The sequence below is a fragment of the Haliotis rubra genome, unplaced genomic scaffold (assembly GCF_003918875.1).
Source record: "Haliotis rubra isolate DU_JTF1 unplaced genomic scaffold, ASM391887v1 Scf761, whole genome shotgun sequence".
NCBI lineage: Eukaryota > Metazoa > Mollusca > Gastropoda > Lepetellida > Haliotidae > Haliotis > Haliotis rubra.
Genome location: NW_025767481.1, coordinates 131,302 through 154,904, shown reverse-complemented (window position 1 = coordinate 154,904; position 23,603 = coordinate 131,302). Strand labels below are relative to the sequence as shown.

Here is a 23,603-nt window from a genome sequence, read left to right as displayed (position 1 = left end):
TGGCTTTACATAGAGGCAAATTGTTATGTTGAGCATGGCTTTACATAGAGGCAACTTGTTATATTGAGAATGGCTTTACATAGAGGCAAATTGTTATGTTGAGAATGGCTTTACATAGAGGCAAATTGTTATGTTGAGCATGACTTTACATAGTGGCAAATTGTTATGTTGAGCATGGCTTTACATAGAGGTAAATTGTTATGTTGAGAATGACTTTACATAGAGGCAAATTGTTATATTGAGAATGGCTTTACATAGAGGCAAATTGTTATATTGAGAATGGCTTTACATAGAGGCAAATTGTTATATTGAGAATGGCTTTACATAGAGGCAAATTGTTATATTGAGAATGGCTTTACATAGAGGCAAATTGTTATGTTGAGCATGGCTTTACATAGAGGCAAATTGTTATGTTGAGCATGGCTTCACATAGAGGCAAATTGTTATGCAGAGCATGATGTTATGTAGAGAATATTGTTACATTGCCCAAGATGTCACGTAGAGAATGTTGTTATGTTGAGCAGGATGTTGTGCAAAAGAAAATGACTTCATGTAGAAAAAAGTGTTACGTGGCTGTAAAATCTATGGATGTTGCCATGTCAGGAATGCTGGTATAAGGAGAATGGTGTTGTGTGGAATATGATGTTATGTAGAGAGTAACGTTATGTGAAGAATGAATGGATGGTGTGATAATAGGTGGGGAATGAGGGTAGAGAGATAATAATGGTTAGTAGAAAGTGATATTATGCAGAGAAGGATCTTAAGTAGAGAATGATGACATGTGGAGCGTGATGTCATTAAAATGTATACATGTATTATGAGGAGAATCCTAACTTTTAAATGTGTAACTACTATACTAGATGTCAAATTACATTAAACGTTGATGTAAGCAGAAAATGTTAACTTTGATGCCAAATAATCCGTTAGAACTATCATCTGATAAACACCTGTGTATTGAATCTAATATTGTTTGGCTCCTGAAAAGGGAACTGACCACTATGTGATCAGTGTACAAAGAAGACGACATTTCGTGTGCATAATTGCCTCCCTTAGTGATTTAAGGATACCATGAGTCTGGATTGCAATCTATGACTCATCCTGTTTTTGTTCATTAGTATAATCACCAAATCTGCACTTGTGAATACACTGATGTTGTAAATAATTGTACACGCATCACGTTTAAGGTAAATAAATCTGAACTACTGTTGAAAGCTTGCAGTGACACATACAGATAACCCTCTATCACTGAAATACGGATTACATGAACATTTACATGATACATACACTGTTCCACAGAAGTTGTGTGATCCCGTGACGTTGTCTGATCTGTGACAGTTTCATGAGGACTCTCTGGAACATCAACAGCCGAGGACCGTAGAACGCTTGGAGTTGTTAGTTCTTGTTGATCACCACTTGTATCTATGGATGATCCAGGCTTTCTAAATGATTGGAGTTGTTTGTTATCATGCTTGTTAACGACAGAGCCTTCTGATGTTGTTGCAATACCCCCTACACCAGCTGGTGTTGTTTTATCTCCTACAGTTCCACCTCCTGTAGCTAAAGTTTCTGCCTGGTGTACCGATGTGGTGTCAACCTTGCTGGAGTCGGATAACCGATTGTCTTTTCTCGATGACAGACTTGTGAGTGTAGTCAGTATGGCAGGTATAAAACCCTCTGAGGGTAGAGCGTCACCTGGTCCAAGCGTTGGGGGTTGAATGCCGATAAAAACATCTTCCGCTTCTCCACTGTTTGAGGAATCGTGCAAACCGTACGCTGAGCATACAATATTATGCATATGTTGAAGTTCATGTTGTGATGAAGTGCACCGAATCTGGTATGTCGCGTTGCCTGTTTTATCTGAAAAGCAAATGGTTCTATCAAAATGATGCCTTTCAATTAATCATCATCTCCATCATTTCCCGTTCAACCAAAAAGCATTATTCTCCATTGCAATTTGTCAGGGAATATTACCGCTTTTGCTACATGCCGTCATCTGTAGTGATGTAGATTGTGGTGCTGTTACGATGTTATGATGATGGCCAGAGGTGAGGTGAGGTGAGGTGAGGTGAGGTGGAGGTGAGGTGAGGTGAGGGTGAGGTGAGGTGAGGTGAGGAGGTGAGGTGAGGTGATATTGAGGTGGGTGAGGCAGGTGAACGTCGTGAGGTGAGAATATTGAGGTGAGGTGATATTGGGTTTAACGTCGTGCTTGAGAACATTTCGCTCATATGACGACGTGTGATAGCCAGAGAGACAGACAGACAGTTTATTCAGTAGCACCGGCCACATGGCCTATAGTACAATTGAGATTCATTACTAAATAGTCACCTGTTTCTAACATTTTGAACAGCTTTCGTGAATTTTAAATACATGTTTTAAATACAAAGTAAGAGAACGGATACGATATATATTTTGTGAGCATAAAAAAGTTGTCAATGATTGCTAACAACAAGTAATATATTAAATTCTGGAAGGTATTTCAGCCTTAATTGTGCATATTTATCACACTTAAATAATATATGTAACTCATTTTCAATATCACCTGTATTACAATTAGTACAAACAGCATCGCTAAGTTCCTTGTTTTCTCTGACGAAACAAAGTAATTTTAAAAGTGTGCAATGATGTTCTAAATTTACACAATACTCTTACAAGCGAGTGAGTTAATATTCAACGTCACATCGGTAATATCTCAGCCATATCGTGACAAAAACAATTTATACAATAAAAAGTGAAAAAAAATTGAAGATTAAACCCTGTTGACGATGGACAGTAAAAATACTAGAAAATCACAGATATAATATAAAACTAGCGAGCAAAGCTAAAACATTCCAATTAAAGAAGACAATACAGTATAAAACACGGGCGATAGATCGCCAACAACTGAAGGTAGATCACCATACTAGGAACCATGACTCTTACAGGTGATGTGTCTTGAAGGTTATGTTTTTTCAGACTGAAATATATATTTAATGGAACTATAGTGACTGAGATTGGTGGAAGTACAAATAGATTCATGCCAAGTTTGAATATATATATATCTTTAAGTCTTTGTTTAAATATTGACAGAAACATACTAGGCATCCAGGCATGGGAAAAAACACATAAGAAAAGAACATGTCCAACATCTGAAGCCCAACACTGTTTTCCATTATTATCAAGCCTCTGTAACATACGGTAACAATGATAGGATAACGACAGATATCCATTTTAAGTAACTTTAGCCAGTATTTGATAACTCTAACTTGACTGGAAACAAACAATGAGTAATGCCCTGTTTCCCCTATAACAGCTTTGTTTGAAGCATATTTTCCTGTTCCTAGAAAAGTTTTTGAATAAATTAAATGAACTTTATCAATAACTTCAAATATTTAACTCCCCAAATTTCGGAACCATATAAGAGTATCGGTGATATTTTACAATCAAATATTAAACATGTTGACGAAAATGAAATGTATTTATTTTGCCTGATTAATTTTTACAATATAATCTTGACGAGAACGTCAATCCAAGGTATTTATGATAAGTAACAGTGATGATAGCGAAACAATAGCTATGCTCAAAACCACTAACTCTGGTTAAAGCACCTGTGAAGATCTGGGTTAGAACTGGTCTTTTAATAGCAACCTCTTCTTGTACTTAGATACCCGTGAAGGTCCGGGTTAGAATATTGATCTTCAGTAACCCATGCTTGTCGTAAGAGGCGACTGACGGGATAAGGTGGTTAGGCTCGCTGACTTGGTTGACACATGTCATCGGTTCCCAATTGCGCAGATGGATGCTCATGCTGTTGATCACTGGATTGTCTGGTCCAGACTCGATTATTAACAGACTGCCGCCATATAGCTGGAATACTGCTGACTGCGGCGTAAAACTAAACTCACTCACTCATCCACTCTTCTCCTTAGAGGCGTGTAATGGGATCGGGTAGTGATGTTCGTTGATTAGGTTGATACGTGGCATCGAATCCCGATTGCTTTAATCCATGTTCATGATATCAATCACCGGACTTTATCGTTCTGACGCGATATTTTTGCAGAAAATTTTCAAATAGCTGTAATACTGCTGAGAGCGGTTTAAGGAACAAAACAAACATATCCTGTATATACCCCACACACTCACTGGTCTGTACATATAAACTGACGTACAAAAGAAAGTACACACCTGATGCTTTGGTAAAATGTTTTTATAAAAACAGCGTAATATTTAGACAAGTGTTTTGACTGCGACTCACAAGTCACAACCATTTTGTACGTGTTGCAATAACACCATTATGGTACTCAGTAAGAACATTGCTAGCAGCATATTTACGTGTTTTTAATAGTCTTAAAACACCAGGTGTGTACTTTCTTTTGTACATCAGTATATGTTCTTATCATAAAGAAAGAAAAAAGAAGCGACAAAACCCTTTACACATCCATAGGAAATCTCTGCTAAAACGCAGTCTTAAGTAAGGCAATGGTGAAGAGATTTATATCAACATGTAGTTGTTCATTTTAGAGTTTTCTGCCATGATCTTCAGAAAATGTTTGTCAAACTCGATATTGCAATGACAATTAGCGTCATTATAAAACATTTAGTTACCCCCGTACGGCCGACTACGAAGATGAAGAAAGAAAGTATGATATTTATTTCATCGTTTTCACTAACCTGATAGACCTTCAATTTTCAAACCCCATACGGATCCTGTAGGATATATGAGCTCATCTGGCTGTAGAGATTCCCCTTCTGAAGCATGTTGTACCTGACACCTATTGTGTACTGCGTTATACCGAACCTCTGAGCAAGTCCGTCTCTGAAGACAGACCTCAATACAGAACAGATGACCTCTGTGAATGTGTCTGAAGGTCAAAAGGATATTTGTCATTTAATCGAACCTCACTGAATCGTACCTAATGGATGTGTCTGCAAGTCAAAAGGATATTTGTCTTTTTATCGAATCTCACTAAATCGAACCCTCTATAGATGTGTCTGAAAGTCAAAAGGATATTTGTTATTAAATCGAATCTCATCGAGGCATGGGTTACTGAAGACCCGGATCTTCACGGATCACAAACACCATGAGACTCACTGCATGTGATATACAATATATTGCACTTAACACACAGTATACTGCATCAGATAAAAGAACCGAATAATGCTCTTTAAATATGTTCTGGAAAAAGCATGCACGGTTGAACCTACAAAGTTGCTACATCTAGATATCAGCGGCGTGGTGTGCTGAAATATACTCTTCACAAAAAGTAGTGGAACCTGAACTTTCATTTGGATAGGAAGTATAAGGGTTAACAAACTTTTCAAAGACATCTTATGAACCCACCACCACTTCTCTTTATCACCACCCCTAGACACAATGTATGGGATGCACGTGCACAACGCAGAAGCCCCATACACACACCCTGTAATACGCACCAGCGATAAGACGTTTGCTACTGGCCGTTACGGTTTGCTATGTACAGAGTAACGGCTCGCTACGGCTGAATAACATTGGTTGTGTCACGGTGACAGGTACATTTTATCACATTTATACGCTATATTGCAAACATCTTGTCAATCATAGATAGCCAATATTTAGATGAAGTATTTGTAAATGAGAATGTGTTCAAAGGAATTGTTTTAAATGTGATTTACGAATTTATGAGCCTTTGATTCCAAACAGAGTTGATACTTTCGATTTCATTTGTTTATTATTATCTAAATTTGTCATTAAAGAGAAGTTCAACTTGCATAACGATTGTTAACTGCATTGACCGTAATATGTCAGGAATGGCTGATATGACATAATATTCACAACATTTTATAAATTTGATGCTACGGTCGCTAATGGTAAACCATGTGCGTAAATACGGTTTGCTACGGTGTCTGTTACCGGTTGCTAATGGTCACAACGACAGTGAAATCAATACAATTATTGCAGTTTGTAAAACTCCATTTCATAGCTGACTTCAAAATAGCAAGAACATGAGATATGATGGTTGCTTTTATGTCATGAGTAATTGTTTCACAGTTATTTGAATTTAAAATATTCAAACTTGGGACAGCAAAGTTGATACTTAATGAAGATGGATAATAATTTCCCAACTCAACCTAACCAAGGTTTTTGTATCCATAGTCCAGACATAAATCTGATAAACTGACCGAAAAACAACCTGTAACCTGTTTTCCAATGAGCAACGACATCTTTACTGTACCGCGTATTCGTTGATAACATCCATGAATAAATTGAAGGTGACGGAACTACTTTTTGTCCATTGTTTCGAATGTTTATAGCGACAACTTTGAGATTTTTAGTTACATATTGCAATTTGCCCGTCGGTGGCGAGTCACTGGCGACAAACATTCTGCTCTGATTTCCAGTTCATGTTCTGGATGGGTGTTACAAACATGTTGGATAAGTTCGTCAAATAGGTAACTTTTTTACATCGACGTCGTGACACATGTACTTCATGGACCGGGAAGGCCCTAAAAAGCAAACCGTATCAACAAAAGCAATGCTAGCAAACCGTATCAACCAAAACAATTTGCCACTAGCACGTGTAGCAAGCCGTAACCTCTCAAATTATAATTTCGTGTGTAACTTCACTATTTAATTGAAATTATCCACACCCAATTACACACATACATATCGTAATACTTGTCACTTGGTATGACATTGGTTTGTGAAATGTATGTTGTTTTGTCAATTAAAACTAGACATTATTTCCATTTGATGCCAAAACCTACCAAATAACATCGAATTGTTACACAATTCTTGTAACATTTGGCCCGATTGTTAGATCAAGTTATTACATAATTATCAAGTTATCAAAATACGACAAATTTGCCCCCAAAAAGCATAACGCTTGGCTTTACTTACACAATTTGTGCTGCAAGAACACATAGTAAAAAGTAGCTTCAGCCGTAGCGAGCCGTTACTCTGTACATAGCAAGCCGTAACGGCCACTAGCAAACGTCTTATCGCTGGTGCGTATTACAGGGTGTGATACACGTGCATGGGGTGTCATTCTTGATTTTGACGGTTTTCAAAAAGGTCGATAAACCACTGTAGACCATTAATTTTGACAATCATTTTGCATCACACAGTTAGTGTTTGTTTCCAGCCGGGTTTGTTTTTGTTTTGAAATTGAAAATCGCCACACATGCAAATTTCACCTCATACACCCATCACCGCCTCCGTGGTGTAGTGGTTAGAGCGTCCGCCCGGAGAGCGGAAGGTCGCGGGTTCGATCCCCGACCGCGTCATACCAAAAGACGTTAAAATATGGTACTTGTTGGTCCCTGTCTGGCGCTCGGCATTACTGGGTACAACAAGGACTGGTCGGCTCGGAGTCAGTATAATGTGTCTGAGTGGGGTATTCATGCTTCACTGCGGCATGGTATCTCAGTGGGCTAGCACTATAAAAAACCAGCTTCAGTCTGGGCTAGTACAAGCAGCCGCACATACACATACACACGCATGCACGTCGTCATATGAGCGAAATATTCTCAAGTACGACGTTAAACCCAATTTCACCTCACCTCACCTCACCTCACCATACACCCATCATCTTTCAAGAGCGATTACTGTACAAACAACTATGGTCATAAGGAAGTGCAAATGGTGATGCACTCTCAAAACATTCATTATTATCATATCAACATTGATACATATTGAAGAGTATAGTACTCGAAATGAAAGGAAAGCTGTCTGTCATAAGGACATTAAGGACCCTATGATCAACGCACATTATCTCAAATGTCCTACCTCGATATGGTTAAGGTGTCAATGGAAAAAAACAGGACAATCACAAGATGCCTCGACCAAGAGCATTTCCCCACCATTGTTAAGTTACAACTGCAAGATCACTGTTACTTTTTCAGTGCGTCTTCTCTATAGTACATAGTTAATATGAACTGCACAATACCTCCCTTGTCTATACTGTTGCCTGGTAGCAGTTCTCTAACCATGGATATGTTTACAGGTGTAGATAGGCTTCATCTCATATCGGGTATAACGTCAGTCATAAATCATTCAGGACGGACTGGCCTAAAAGTTTTTTGAATAATCACGACTTTTGAAAATAATATCATACACATACTGCGGCCTGCTATAAACATACATTAAAATTTCTTAATTTTTATTTTCATTAAATGATCAAAGGTTATCACCAACAATTTCAGGTAGTTCTATTTGGTCGTAAAGAATTCTCTACGTAAATATATACATTGTATTAAAATTCAAAAAGCTTAAATTCCAAAAAAGGAAACATTTCTAATTTGTTGGCTTTGTTACAAATATTGCAATAAATGTATGGGGAATGTTATTTTTACAGAAAATGTTTGAGTAGATGTTTTTGGTATTATCTTTTCAAACATTATAAATAGTAGCTTTAAATGAGGCGGTAATGGTTTTATTTTTGTATTGGTTTAATTGCTTGGAATATTTCAATCTAATGTCCCTTTAATGTGTACATTGTTTGTATTAAAAAGTACATTAATACCATTTATACATTTTCTTTCTTACACTACAACTACTAATGGAATAGTGCCACCTAATGGGAGAACGAACGAGCATGTTGTGTTCAGGAGGGCGTGTGCCTTATGGTGAAGGGATTGTAATGGTGAGAACAGGAACTTGCAGGCAGGAGATAATATACTAAGGGAAAATAATAACGGATCACATGAAAGGACAAGTGTTCCTTTATTTTTTTCCAAGATTTCTTGACAAGCTTTGCATCGCATAGGTTCTGAAGAAACCTGGGGAAAAATAAGGGAATACTTGTGTTTTCATGTGATCCGTTATTTTCTTCCCTCAGTATATAATGAAAATACCATACTCTCTGTAGTGATTCCGGTGAGTGAGTGAGTGAGTGAGTTAAGTTTTACGCTGCTTTAGCAATATTCCAGCAATATCACGGCGGGGGACACACCAGAAATGGGCTTCACACTTCATACTCTTGTGGGGAATCGAACATAATTTATTAGCAATACAATCCCCTGTACAGTATCAAGTGGATGGACATACCAGGGTGTTTGGGTTAAAAAATGATTAGTCACAAATTAGATATACACTTGTCATAAGTGTTAACCACACTTTGTCACTTTAAGTATTTTATAATGTAATTTTAGAGCTTTTATGAAACAGAATTAGAAAATAAATACAAACAATTACAATTTATATCTGAACAAGTTAAATGTTAAAGATGGTAAACTGTGTGAACACTGTAGCAATGTTAAAGATGGTAAACTGTGTGAACACTGTGGCAATGTTAAAGATGGTAAACTGTGTGAACACTGTGGCAATGTTAAAGATGGTAAACTGTGTGAACACTGTGGCAATGTTAAAGATGGTAAACTGTGTGAACACTGTGGCAATGTTAAAGATGGTAAACTGTGTGAACACTGTGGCAATAAAGATGGTAAACTGTGTGAACACTGTGGCAATGTTAAAGATGGTAAACTGTGTGAACAGTGTGGCAATGTTGTAAATGTTAAAGATGGTAAACTGTGTGAACACTGTGGCAATGTTAAAGATGGTAAACTGTGTGAACACTGTGGCAATGTTAAAGATGGTAAACTGTGTGAACACTGTGGCAATGTTAAAGATGGTAAACTGTGTGAACACTGTGGCAATGTTGACACTATCAGACATTATGCTCTCGTGATTTGCCGTTCTGTCTTTCCTATATATTTTAAATGGGCAAAAGCAAATATTCAAGATAAGGTATATCCAAATTACAGAGATGTTGTATTATATGGCCGAGACCCTGAAGACTGTAAATTATTTAATTAGGTATTGATGTTTGCAAAATTTATAGCGTATCGCTGCAAAGTCACTGGAAGTGATTGTAATTTTGACACTTTCATAAAAGATCTAAACTTTATTGTATAATTGCGATGTTTGGGTATAGATGCTTATACCGTTTTCGAGCATTATATGGGGGAATGCGTACTGCAGGATATATATAGTGAGTGAGTGAGTGAGTTTAGTTTTACGCCACACTATGCAATATTCCAGCTATATGGCGGCGGTCTGTAAATAATCGAGTCTGGACCAGACTACCCAGTGATCAACAGCATGAGCATCCATCTGCGCAATTGGGAACCGATGACATGTGTCAACCAAGTCAGCGAGCCTGACCACCCGATCCCGTTAGTCGCCTTTTACGACAAGAATGGGTTGATGAAGACCTATTCTACCCCGGATCTTCACGGGTCAGGATATAAATAGGGTACACGAGGGCTAACAAAGACAATGGCTGATAAAAACAAGATTACCCTTCTCGTCAAACGGGAGTTGGCATCATCATATTGAAAACATTGTCAAAATGACATCTAAAATGATTGGAGCATTTCAGAAATTATATTTCCGACTGAACAGAACAACACCAGTTTTTCTTCAGGATTTACTCCCACCCGTAGTAGGCAACCAGATAAGTTATGAATTAAGAAACTCCAATAATTTTAGCCAACCGTGTACAAGACTGAGGTACTAAACATCGTCTTTTATTCCATCAGCAGTTAAAATATGGAATAATAATCCCATAGCTATTAGGAATTGCAACTCTGATTCATCATTTGAATCTCATATCCACGTGAAAGAAAAGTGTGCACCTAAATATTATTCATATGGAATAAAGAAGTTAAATGTTTTGCACACAAGATTAAGATATATATGACGAGTACAGTTAATTATGATTTATTTAGAATAAATATCAAAATTGACGCATCATGTCAATGTGGCCGTGGATATGAGAATGTTTTTCATTACTTCCTTGAATGTCCATTGTTTACTAATCAAAGTAAACTGTTAAAATCTTTAGAAAGTATTGTTAAAATTAGAACATTGACGGGTCTTAATCTTATCTTTCATGGCAATGCAGGTCTCCCATTAACAGACAAGCAGCATGTTCTCAAATATGTACATATCTATCTGCCACTTATCTATATCTCTCAAACAAAAAGAGCCTCAGTTAACTTAACATATCCTATTTTTGGGAGAGGGCTTTTCTTAGTTGGATAAGTTGTGCCCAAACCTTTTCTTGAATGCATCAAATGTTTTAATCAATAAACACAATCAAACCTCTCAGTGACAAACATCTTTTTTATATTCGATAATAAAATTAATATTAAAAAAAAATTGAGAATAGAAGAGAGATTATCATTTAATCACAACAAAGTTCTATTTACACACAATCCAACTTCTCAGTAACGAACCTCTTTCAGGCTCACCCTACTCTACTCCTTGGACAGTGGACTGTTCCATTATACCCGTAGGTGTAACCCTAATTAACCTTCTAGTTCAGTGTCTGTCAACTGGCTGGCTGTCAAATGGGTATCTGTCAATTGGGAGATAACCGGATGAAATAGCCCTGGTCCCTGTTAAGTTTTGGGTGGTGTCTTTTTATGTGTAGTTCTTCAGTCAATTTTCTTGTAGAGTAATCACGTTGATTGTTTGCTAGTGTTTTGACAGTCCCCAGTTGATGTTGTGCTGAGGGAATTTGATGATGTGTTCCGAAATGGCTGATTTGGTGTCTAAATTGTTTGTGGATGTCTTGTATTCTTTAATGCGAATGTTGAGTGGTCTAGGTGTGTCCCCGATGTAGTTGCTGCCATCCATGTTTCTGTTTACATTTAGTTATATAAATAATATGAGCCTTGGTGTGCATCATAGTTAGAGACCCACCCATGAAGATCAGGGTTAAAATTGGTCTTCAGTAACCAATGCTTCAACCCATGCCCATAAGAGGCGACTAACGGGACCTGGTGGTTAGGCTCGCTGACTTGGTTGACACATGTCATCGTATCCCAATTACGTAGATTATACGTGCGATGCTCATGCTGTTGATGACTTGATTGTCTGGCCCAGACTCGATTATTTACAGAACGCCGCCATACAGTTCGAATATTGCGGCGTGAAACAACAACCAACCAACTTTATATTTAGAACTACTGTGGTGAGTTCTAGAAGCTACTACATGGTACTACAACCCTGTGGACCTTTCCACTATATTCTGACGCACTAAGTCGGAGAGTCTTCGAAAGTATCTTTCCTAGATATATGAGCGGAGCTAACTAATGCCATTTTTCACACTGTTTTCACATTACCACCCTTACGAAAAATAATTTTAAAAATTATTTTGAAAGGTTCACATTTAACTTCTATGTTGAACGGTAGTCATCTAGAACATTCAGTCGCTCTCTTAGCCCACTTACTCGATCAGAAGGAACAAAATATCATCAGCAAACGTCTGTCGAAACAGTTCGTGTAAACCAGGGTACAATTGTACTCCCCTTCGACGAATACATAGACTGAATCATAGTCAACATTTTAACAGGTTGACCACATTTTGGAGGACATCCTTAAGTTTATTTCTATCTATAGAATCAAATGCTCTCTTTTTGAAGTCTACAAAGGCAACATAGAATCTACTTTCACGTTTACTTACGTATGTTTGTATACAATCAGTCCAGGCATATATCTTGTTATTAATTTCTGAACATGGTTTTAACATGCAGTTCATTATGGTTGATTTAAACATATTTGTATTCATGAAAGAATCTGGTTTGGTAAACAAGCAAAGCTGTGCTTTTGTGAATACCTCACCAGTACAAATATAACACAAACAGAACACACAAGAACTAGACAAAAAGACAGAATGAAACAGATAAAATGAAAAACTAAAATCGTAACATCGTATGTGCATTGAGAATTGCGCTTGCAGTTACGTTTCATTCTTTTTTGCTGAGATAATTGTTATTTATTATTTGGTTTTAGACAAATGTTTTATCGTAAAACGTTTAGTTCGGTGTTGTAACAAAGGCTGTCAACTTTAAAAGGCATTATTTCTAATGGGAATGTACAGACTGAGCTGTAATATTCTTATTAACAGAACATAACTACAGATACAAAGACAGGTGAACAGTTAGTATTTTGTAGTTGGGCAGCAATGCAGGCTTCAATGCGGCGGGGCATACTAATCACAGTTTGGTCCAGGCTGTGACCACTTACAATATCAAAAGTATGCATTATTTCTAATGGCAGGGTATATAATTTACATGTACAGTACAACCAGAAATTATTGAGCATTTAAAGATTGTAATTTCTTTATTTGCCCCTAACACAGATATGCCACCCCACACGTTAAATTTCGGACTGTACTTTGGCCGCTGATACAAAGTGTTTTTCAGTTTGTTTGGTCCAGAATTTCAGTGTATTAGGAAACAGCCACACAGAACTTTCATCTGAGAAAATCACATTGTCCCAGTTAAAAGTTCTATGTTGTAAGCACCAGTTCACCCTTCGCTCCTTTTGTTCAGGTTTCATCATCGGTGATGGAATTCCTCGACTTCTCTGCCAACCCATTGCATTCAGCTCAGTTCTAATTCTCTCCTTACAGACAGCCACAGTGCCTCTATCAATCATATCCAGCCTTAAGTTTTCTAAACTCCTTCGTTTGTTTTTAGAAATAAGAATACTAAGCCGCCTCCTATCACCGACAGTCAATTTTCTGGGCCTACCTGCGCCTCCCTGGTGCTCAATGTCATATCCATTTGCAATATTTGTCAAAACAGTGGACAAAGGGATGCCTGTTCTACTTGAAATCACTTTAGCTGATCTGATGTCCTTGTTATAATACTCTAAAATCAACTTCCTCTTCTCTAGATCATCTATACTGAGGATCACTGAAAATGTCGTCTGCTAGCAAGTAAACAAAGGGAGATAACTCTTTACAAACTAATAAAAAAAGATTAACGGAGTTTTCTCTCTTGATTGAAACCAAGCACTTGATAGCTGGTCAAGGTTGTTTATACAAGAAATCCTAATATTCTCAATAATTTCTGGTCATACTATAAAGAGATAATAAATAACATTTTCATTGTGGTATCCACAAGCGCATTCGGCATTAGTTGATATATATCTGTGGACTTTATCCACATTTAGATCACTGCAGCCGAGCTTGAGACGACTGTGTACAATCTGACAAAATCGACTACCATAATTCAGGTCAAGGTAATTATTGGATTCATAATTTATTAACAGAGTTTTAAATTCGCCTATTGTATTAGCATTTGCGACGTCGTCAGGTAACGAATTCCAAATTTTAATTGTCTCTGGTAGGAATTATTTTTCATATGTTTTTGTCCTACAGTTTATTGCTTGTAACTTGGGATTGTTTCTGAGAGTGTATTGACTATTGCCAAGACAGTTTTAGGTACAAGGTCACATAAGTAGCCTGGGGCGAGATTCATTTTGTAAAAGTTTACCAATTTGATGTCACGCCTTCTTTCTTTTAATGGTTTAAAATTAGTTTCAAGATATAATTTTTCATAACTAGTTCCGCGAACCGCGCCACATATGGTGCGGAGTGCATCTCAGTGTAACCGTTCAAGGAGAAGTGATTGATCAATCGTACAGTTATCCCAGACATGACAACAGTAATCAAATATCGGCATCACGAATGACTTGTACATGGTTTCAAGCGTTTTCCCAGAAAGGCGATATTTTAAACCTCGAAGACAGTTTATCATGGAACTGACTTTGTCAGCAATATCTTCAATATGACTTTTCCATGCACAATCACTATGAAGAATTATGCCTAGATGTTTATGATTTTGGACTTCTTGTATCTGGCTTTGATGCATGTTTAACGTCGGAATCCTATCAGTTTTATGCCTGCGAGAAAAAGTTACCGTTTCTGTTTTATTAGGGTTAAAGTTAACCTGCCACTTTTCTGCCCAGTTTGGGATTCGGTTTAGATCATCACTGAGACAAGCTGCGGCAACATTCTGATCATCAACACTTACATATATTGAGGTGTCATCCGCAAAGAGACCAATGTGACTTTCTATTCCATCTACAATATCGTTGATGTACACAATCAAGAGGAGTGGTACCAAGACGAAACCTTGGGGGACGCCAGCGAATACAGTTTTATGATCAGGGCAATGTCCATTAATGATAACTTTTTGTGATCTATTTTCTAGGTAATTTTCAAACCAATTCAATCCATCGATACCATAGCTCTTAAGTTTTGATATTATGCCTTTATGCCAAACTTGATCAAAAGCCTTACTCATATCACAAAAAAACGGCTCTGACCTATTTACCATCATCGAGGCCTTTCGCAGTAAAATCATACAAATAGGTTAACCGATTTGCGGTAGAGTCGCCCGGTATATAACCCGACTGTAAATTGGTTAGGATATCTTTATCTCTGAAGTAATTGAAAACATATTTAAATGCACAATTTTCAAAAACTTTACACAGACAACTCGTAAGCGCGACCGGTCGGTAGTTGGAACATTCATTAACACTATTCTCTTTATGAAGAGGTATGACTGACGCTTCTTTCCAGATGGATGGAAATTTAGATTTTTGAAGAGATAAGTTAAATAATTTCCTCAGCAAAGGAGATAAACTTTTCGCAATTGCTCTGAGAAATCGATTCCTTATACCATCTGGTCCTGTTGCTTTTGATGGATCAAGGGAAAGAAGAATGTCTTGAACCTCTTCAAGTATAAGATTCATAGAACTAAGTGTATCTGCAGTAGATGCAAATTGGATGTCTGGAGGTTGTAGTCTACTGTAGCTTGATTTACAAAGAAATCGTTTAAATCATTAACAATGACTTCGGGGTCGTCGTAGATAACATCATTTGATATGATTGGCGGAAAGTAGTTGTATTCAGATTTTCTTTGAACATATTGTTTGACCATACCCCACCAAGTCTTAGTACTTACGGATGTATTTATTCTATCATCTATTCTCAAATCACATTTCCTTTTAGAATCGGGTATTAAATTGATCACTTTGTTTCTAATTGATCGGAAATTTGCCCAGTCGGAAGGATGATTGCGTCTTTTAGCTTTGTTATGAAAACGGCTGCGTTTTCGCATTGCAGAACGAATTTCGTTAATTTGGTTTTTACATTAACCAGTCTATTCGGTGTTGTGATATTTAAGATATGCTTTACTTTGGTCGTTAGAACTTCAGCTACTTTGTCAATGTCAGAAGAAAACATTTCGGCTGCATCAATTTCATTGAGACGTCTACGAGCACGTTCTGTATCCACTGAATTAAAGTCGTAGACAGTTCTTTTAATTGTTGCCTCAACTTTATTAAGTTTATCTTTTATCGTCATATAGACTGGACAATGATCACTACATACAGGGTCCAAGACGCATGAGCTAAGCACGTTATTTTCCTGTGTAACAAGAATCAGATCAATTAATGTGCTTGAGCTATGCGTAATTCTTGTTGGTGCATTGGTAATCTGACTTGTGGTCATCATGGTTGCAAAAATCTTTCCGAATATACTATTTAAAGCTAATCCCTGTAGCTATTATTATCATCTCGGGGGACATTTTCGTGGATAAGTACTATTATACCTTGGTTCCAAGAGCGTGGAATTTTCCCTGTGGAATACATTCTATTGAATAAAACGTGCATGTAAAGCATAGTTAGTTCATATGATGATTTGAACATTTCCGGTAATAACATATCTAAACCCGATGTTTTACCATCCTGTAATGATTTGATACCATCGTACACAAACTGGGTATCGCAGTATGCGAGGATGAAAAACAGTATTTACTGTTATATTCTGATCCACTCCCATCCACATGAGTAGAATAGTCTCAAGTAAGCTCGAAAGGGGCTATAGCTGGATAGCAACACACAGAATAACAGGCGTTGGTCACGATTGGGCACTTTGCTAACAATAATATTCATTTTAAATTTCACCAGGTTTATGGCAGCAAGGTTAAACATCCAGTTTCAGACAACTGGTAAACATCCAAGACACTAAATCACGTTTAAACTCTCCGCGAATTCGTCAGTTTGAGATTATTTCAAAGTGATTTTTTGTGTCTATTTGGGACTTTTTACAACTGAAATATAATGTTATTGTAGTTGCATATCCGTGAAATAAATCCTATTTGCGATTGCTAAACCGTATTTAGAAATAAACATTAGGAAATATAAGGTGAAGAGCTGGAAATAATAACGTCAGAATATGTTTTCAACAAATTATCATCATAATTGTTTAAAACAGGTTAAACTATTTTAAAAGTAGAAACTTTCGAGTACTTCAGTTATGTTTATTACTGTTGGAATTGAACAGCTATAGAGTTATCGTTCTTGTTTGAAATAGTTTTGATGTTTATACGCCAGTATAAAATCCTTTCAGAGGGTCACGAGTCAGTATGTGACTTATTCCGGAATAACGCGACTGGGCCACGAGTGGAGGGCATGGATCAGTATTCGTCTTACCCTAAAATAACGCGAGTGGGATCATTGTTTTTCGTGCAAGGCTGACCTGATCAGTGAAGCGTTTCACGTAGCGCCGTCTCCACTCTACTACCCATTCCCTCCAGCGGTGGACATCGCCTACTGGCTAGCGAACAGTTATCGCCGCCTAGGAGTTATCGCCAATACATCAGTATCACACGTGCGCAGTTCAATAACAATTCCGGTATGTTTCCTCACGGTATTTGACAACAATAAAGGATATATATACATATATGTATGTATGTATGTATGTATGTATGTATGTATGTATGTATGTATGTATGTATGTATGTATGTTTGTATGTATGTATGTATGTATATGTGTGTGTGTGTGTGTGTATTATTCACGAATGGCATGTGAAATTCGGAATGGCAATAACTGTTACAGTTAGAAAAATTAAGTATCATAATTAATAATGTTTTAGTAATTTAACGAACGGCGGAGTAATTTTGTAAATACCGCTAAATTATGTCGATAACTGTTCCGTAGCCTATACAGTGTTTATGTGTAACTGGGGCCGTGGGTAGCCTCGTGGTTAAAGCGTTCGCTCGTCGAGCTGAAGACCCGGGTTCGATTTATCACATAGGGGCCCAATGTGTGAAAGCGATTTCTGGTGTCCCCCGCCGTAATATGGCTGGAATATCGCTAAAGCGGCGTAAAGCCATACGGTCGAGTGGCCGAGCGGTGTCATACACGCAGACACACTTTACTAAGTCTGGCAAATAGAACTTCATTAAATGGAGTTGGTCTTCGCCTTTTTTTCACACACCCATATTTACAGACAGTTTAAATACTCAAACAGACACGACTCAATGACTGCTGTTACCTTGGCTGAACAATGGAATCACCTACTCGTACAACAGATGGGATACATCATTGTCACATCAGGGCCACATATTTATTGAATGATAAACTAAACATCCCAGGTTACACAGCGATACGGATGGTACGGATAATACGGACGTGCCACTGACGGCAAACCTTGAATAAACCACATATAACACACGTTTGTGTAAAATGTGTAATATCTTATCATGAGGTAGAGGATGTATACCATTCAGCCTGTTTTCTATGCAAATATCAGGAAAAAAACTACGAAATGGAAATACGTTTAATCGAATTCTTGCATATACAGATCTTGGACGTTCATATTATCTTCAAATGAAACAGACACAGGGTATCATACAATGTATTCATACCATGAACAAAGCCTGTGTTACAGGTGTGATATTATTGACTGATTGAGTTCAGTTTTACGCCGCTTTTAGCAATATTCCAGCAATATCACAGCGCGGGGACACCAGAAATGGGCTTCACACATTGTAACCATATGCAGAGAACGTTGAAGTCAACTTGGTATTGAACAGGAAGCCAGTGCAAAGATTTTATCACAGGTGTTGAAAAGTATGATTTATTGCAAAACTATCAAGATACTTGGTACAACTATATCACAGGCTTATCGTCATTGATTAACCCCATTTGGCACAACCTATTGGCACAAGCGACAATGTTAAGTGATGCTCGTATAAAATCTAATATTACATAAATTAATAAAAAAATCAATATTGATATACTGGGCAAATTATTGAAATATATATATATTCAACTGTAAATAAACAAAACATTAACACACTACGAATAAACAAGATTTAACTGGCACAGCGAACCTATTTAAGTGTAATTTCACTTAAAGTAAAATTTCACATGAAGGAAACTTATAAAAAGATTAATGCTTGTAATGCTATTATTACAGAGCAATGCTGTGAAGAAGGAGTGGCATGTAAAGTAAAACCATGTTTTCTGCAAGAAATGCTTGATGAGATTACAATGTTAAAAACGTTAAAAAAACAAACACATTCACGGGATTTCAATATATACGCAGGTCTGAATAATTTTTTTACTTTGGCAGACGCAAAGACATTCACACACGCACGCACATGCGCTCACACATTTATACATATATACATGTACACACAATTTAACACGCACACACATGCACACGCGTGTTACTTAATTCTTCTCTGCATAATCAGTTTGGCGAAAGGTACTTTCAGTATTTACATATTGGAAAATCAATCAGAGATACTCAAAGAATCATGCGCTTAGGTAAACGCACGCACGCACGCACGCACACACACACAAGGTATTTTATACCCGTTGTCTGGTTAATATGTTTGGCGAAAGGTACTTTCAGTATTTACATATATTCCGAGAGTCGGCTCAAACTGAGCGTCCACTTTGTTTAGCAAATGACCTTCGTTCATGTTTGACAATTTCAAGAACCCTCAGTAATGGCAACACTAGTGGCAACTTGACTCAATTCAACCGGATGTAACAGTGGTAATCAAGGACAACCTAGAACAGGACTCGAAATGTCACTTTGTACCCGTTATTTTTCAACTTTTAAATGCGATGAAGGTGGGCCCAATTTGTTTTTAAATTCAAAGTGAGTTTTACAGCATTTTATACACAATTTCTTATGGAAACTGCCGCAGCAGTTTGTGTAGATACACATTTTAAACAAGTCGTTGAGAAAGTCGGGTTTTTTTTCACCCAAATCAATGATAAAATGTTAGGGAAGACAATTTGTGTCGATTATACTCAGGGGGTTATCTTGGAAACATCAACAGATATACATTTGTACAAAGCTGTATTGCTTATGATGTGCTGACAGGTGTGTGGCGTGGTGATTGTCTGACGAATGGCTTATTTAGATGAGTCGCTTATCACATTGTGTTTACCACAGTAAACGGCTCACAGGCTCTAATCTGTCGACTCAGACATTTGTTCTCACACAAGACAACGATTAGTACCGTATTCACTATTTACAACACAATAACTCTACTTCTCACCGAGGCCAAACCTAAAAAATGAAACTATGTACCTCCGAGGTGATACAAAATGCTCAAAATACAGTCGAAGGTTATCTGTTATCTCGAATGTACACATATCTCGAACCTTTACTGCGGTCCCTGCTGCCTTAGACTGTCTATCTCGAACTCGAGATACACATACCAAACGTTTTCGTGAGGTTTAGCATTTGAATCACTCAAAACCTGTTTCTTATTGAAATACTGTCTCATAAACAGGATTTTTAACTCGGCCACGACCTTCACTTCTTGACGAGGCGCGTCTGCAACGTCAGCGGGGGATCGGGAAACATTGTGATGCATTTCTTTCTGCCGTAGTCCGTGTCATCCTTCGTGAACTCGAGATCACGTAACAGCAAGGCCAAGGTCACCTTCATCTCCATCATGGCGTACTTGTAGCCAAGGCACATCTTCTTTCCGGCTCCAAACGGACGCCATTTTTGGTTTTTCTCTTGACTATTATCCTGGAGACGGAACCTTTCGGGCTGAAATTCATCAGGATCCTCCCAGTTGTCGGGATTTCTGAAAAATACAAAATCACAAAAAATAATCTACTTTCTGGTACATTTAAAACAATGGCGATATTTGACCCTTTGGGGAATCCGGGATAGACTTAGACATCAGCCTCGTATGTTGGTTTTTAGAAGCGATTTAATGGATTGGAAGGCCTGACTTTGTGACTTGAATGACAGCGTGTCATCGTGCCCTGACGGCGTGGACATTGCTCACAATATCGATCTCTGGTTGGTCTGCTCAGGACTGAATTGCATGCTGGAATACTGAAATACAACTGTCCACAATGTTTGGGCAGAAATACAAACATCACAGAACTGGCCCAGATCTGCCGGGGATCACCCACTCTCAGGATTATTTACTTTCCAATAATTTGTTTGTACTACTTAAAGGCAAGTGCCGGATCATTCATTTACTCATCAGTATTTGTGTTATTATACAATATATACAATGCCTCATTTAACCTTTAACAAGTGAAAATAACGCAGAAACGTCAGCTTTGGCAACATGACTAAAATATTCAAGAGGTATTATTAGCTCTTGGAACACACTGGGAAGAGGGTAAATTTTCTCAGTTTCATTTCTATTGTGTATAAGGTTATTTTGCTGACATTGAATGCTTCTGGTCCAATGGTATGTACGAAAAATAGTTTTTTTCCTTCTTTTTCTTTTTGTTGTTGTAAAAAGTAAAGTTATAAAAGGTGGGTTATTGGAACTGTCATGAAGAGATTAGTGGTTTGAGGTCAGTCTAAACCTTGCGGCTGCTGCAGTCGATATTATTCACCCATTTGGTTTAAATGTTTATTGTACCCACATCAATCTCTCTTCTCTGTGCATTCCTGCGTTTTAGACGTAGACTTGTACAGATCGATAAAACACTCATTTTCTTATATTCTTTAGGGAACATGTGTCGCTTTGCAATAGTTTGCATTCGAACTCCGAAACATATAGTCAAGCCAACTGACTGCCTCTTGGCATCAGTGATGAAAATATATTTTGGAAACTTGTGAAGCTTTATACTATTGATGGTTATCATAATATACTCATGCCAATAATGGTTGTCACCCACTTCAATTTTTTTTTTAATTGGAGAGGGTGTGTGGGTGGGGGTGTGAGGTGTGTGTGGGGTTGGGATTGGGGAGGTGGTGACAACCATTATTAGCATGATTATATTTAACGTCTGGTTTAGAACCTTTCTGCTACGATACATATTTACTATCCGAAGTCAGGGTTCAAATGAACACAGCAAGAATTACGAAACTTTAGAAACTGACAGAAATTCCTGAAAATGTCTGGGCATAACGTTTCCTCATTGCTTCCGTAGTCGCACGCATAAGAACCCACCTGTGTAGTGCCTCCACACACAGAGTGACGATGGTGCCGGCGGGAATGCTGTATCCGTTGATGGTGTCGTCCTTGACGGCCTGTTTGTTGTAGTTGGTGATGACGGGATGGAACCTGGCAGGAACAACGTGGACATTGCTAATTCTGTTATGTGTAGAGGGGGTTGTATCCCATAACCCCTACATGCCACTACCCCTACAGCCCAGTACCCCTACAATTAGTTAAAACAACACACGGCATTTACCTGTCTGGCATAATGAACTGACCCAAAGAGAGATTAGTGCATAGAGTATACAGATGAGATCAAGGGAGGGATTAAACTGTTCTTTAGTGTTTTGTGTCAAGGAAATTTGGGATTAGCTAAAAGTTGTTTTAGTTTAGGGCCACGAGTGGTGGTCAGTGAGCTGTGGAAGGGTCAATGTAATAATGATGGGAGTACCCTACAACAAATTGTGACCATACTGTACGATGAACTCGTGCAGGCCGTTACTTGGGGGCAAGTTAGTAAACAGGACTTGCTGTTAATGTTTGATCATTCGGATCGTGGACCCTCTAGTTATGTTTGGTCACAGACCCTATATCGATGTTTGATCACATACACAATAGACACTTCTTCAATCTCGGTTTATAGATAATTTGTCGATGTATGATCATATCCCCCAAATCCCGACATACTCAGTTTTTCAACGTTTTGTCCTTTGTCTGCAGTCGCGTTGCCTTCGGAAAGCAGCAAGACATGTCTGTAACTCTTACCTTAAGGTCTCTCTGATTACACAGTCCAGATACTTCAACTCGAGGAGATGGGCGTCTGTGATTGGCTCTCCTCTAGGAGGCAGGTGCTTGGTGACCTCTGACCTGACTCGTTCCTGTATTTCCGGTCTCGTGGCCAGCGCCAGGAGACACCAGGACATGCAGGTGGCCGTATTCTAGGTAGATTGAGACAGGTTGAAGTTTATTTTTCAATTATGTGGCTATCGTATTATCATTAAATATTCAACAAAAGTATCATCCTCGATAATCTCCAGGGTATACGTTCCGATAAATCTCCACTAGTACCTGGATGCATCTACGGCATTACCTCCCTTTGCTTGCTTTTTATCCAATCAGCAATCGTCACCACTTACTCACCACTTTCCGCATTCTCTTCCCGCAGAGGTATCTTGTCATATCTTCCTACGAACCTCTGTTCTAATACGGCCATATTTCCCGGTTCTCGTAAAATCCCCTAGTGGCAAAATATCACAACACAAATTATCTCCCTTCTTTCTACCCAATCAGAATACGTGTTACTTCGACTTAGATCCAACTTAACTAATGCAAGCAAATATGGGGCCACAAATATCCCTCCTCTGCCAGGGACTTACTTTGATGTGACACACAAGACATTTAATAGCTAGCTTGTCCGTTGTCAACGAGGGCGATGGAGACGCAATTGATCCGCCATTACATGACTGAGTTCTGTCTAGAAGAAACGTTTGCGCATCGCCCGGGGGAAGAGGTTCTAGTTTTCCCGAAGTATACGGAAATTACCGAGGCCTTGCGGATGATCACATTTTAAACAACGTCGCTGATTGCACAACTAAATCTGATTGCAACCAATCACGAA

The 23,603-nt window shown here is 38.1% G+C and overlaps 1 protein-coding gene across 2 annotated transcripts in view; it reads right to left on the bottom strand.

The window, feature by feature from the left end:
- Nucleotides 1-18,367: 18,367 nt before the first annotated feature.
- Nucleotides 18,368-23,603, bottom strand: part of LOC124260404 (cytochrome P450 4A25-like) — an 85,728-nt gene continuing 80,492 nt past the window's right edge. For both annotated transcript variants that reach the window (XM_046694708.1, XM_046694706.1), the window contains exons 10-12: nucleotides 22,751-22,923; nucleotides 21,998-22,111; nucleotides 18,368-20,662 (exon numbers count right to left, since the gene is read on the bottom strand). In XM_046694708.1, coding sequence (XP_046550664.1) covers nucleotides 20,383-20,662; nucleotides 21,998-22,111; nucleotides 22,751-22,923 — 567 coding nt within the window. In that variant the 3' untranslated portion in view covers nucleotides 18,368-20,382. The remainder of the gene's footprint in view (nucleotides 20,663-21,997; nucleotides 22,112-22,750; nucleotides 22,924-23,603) is intronic.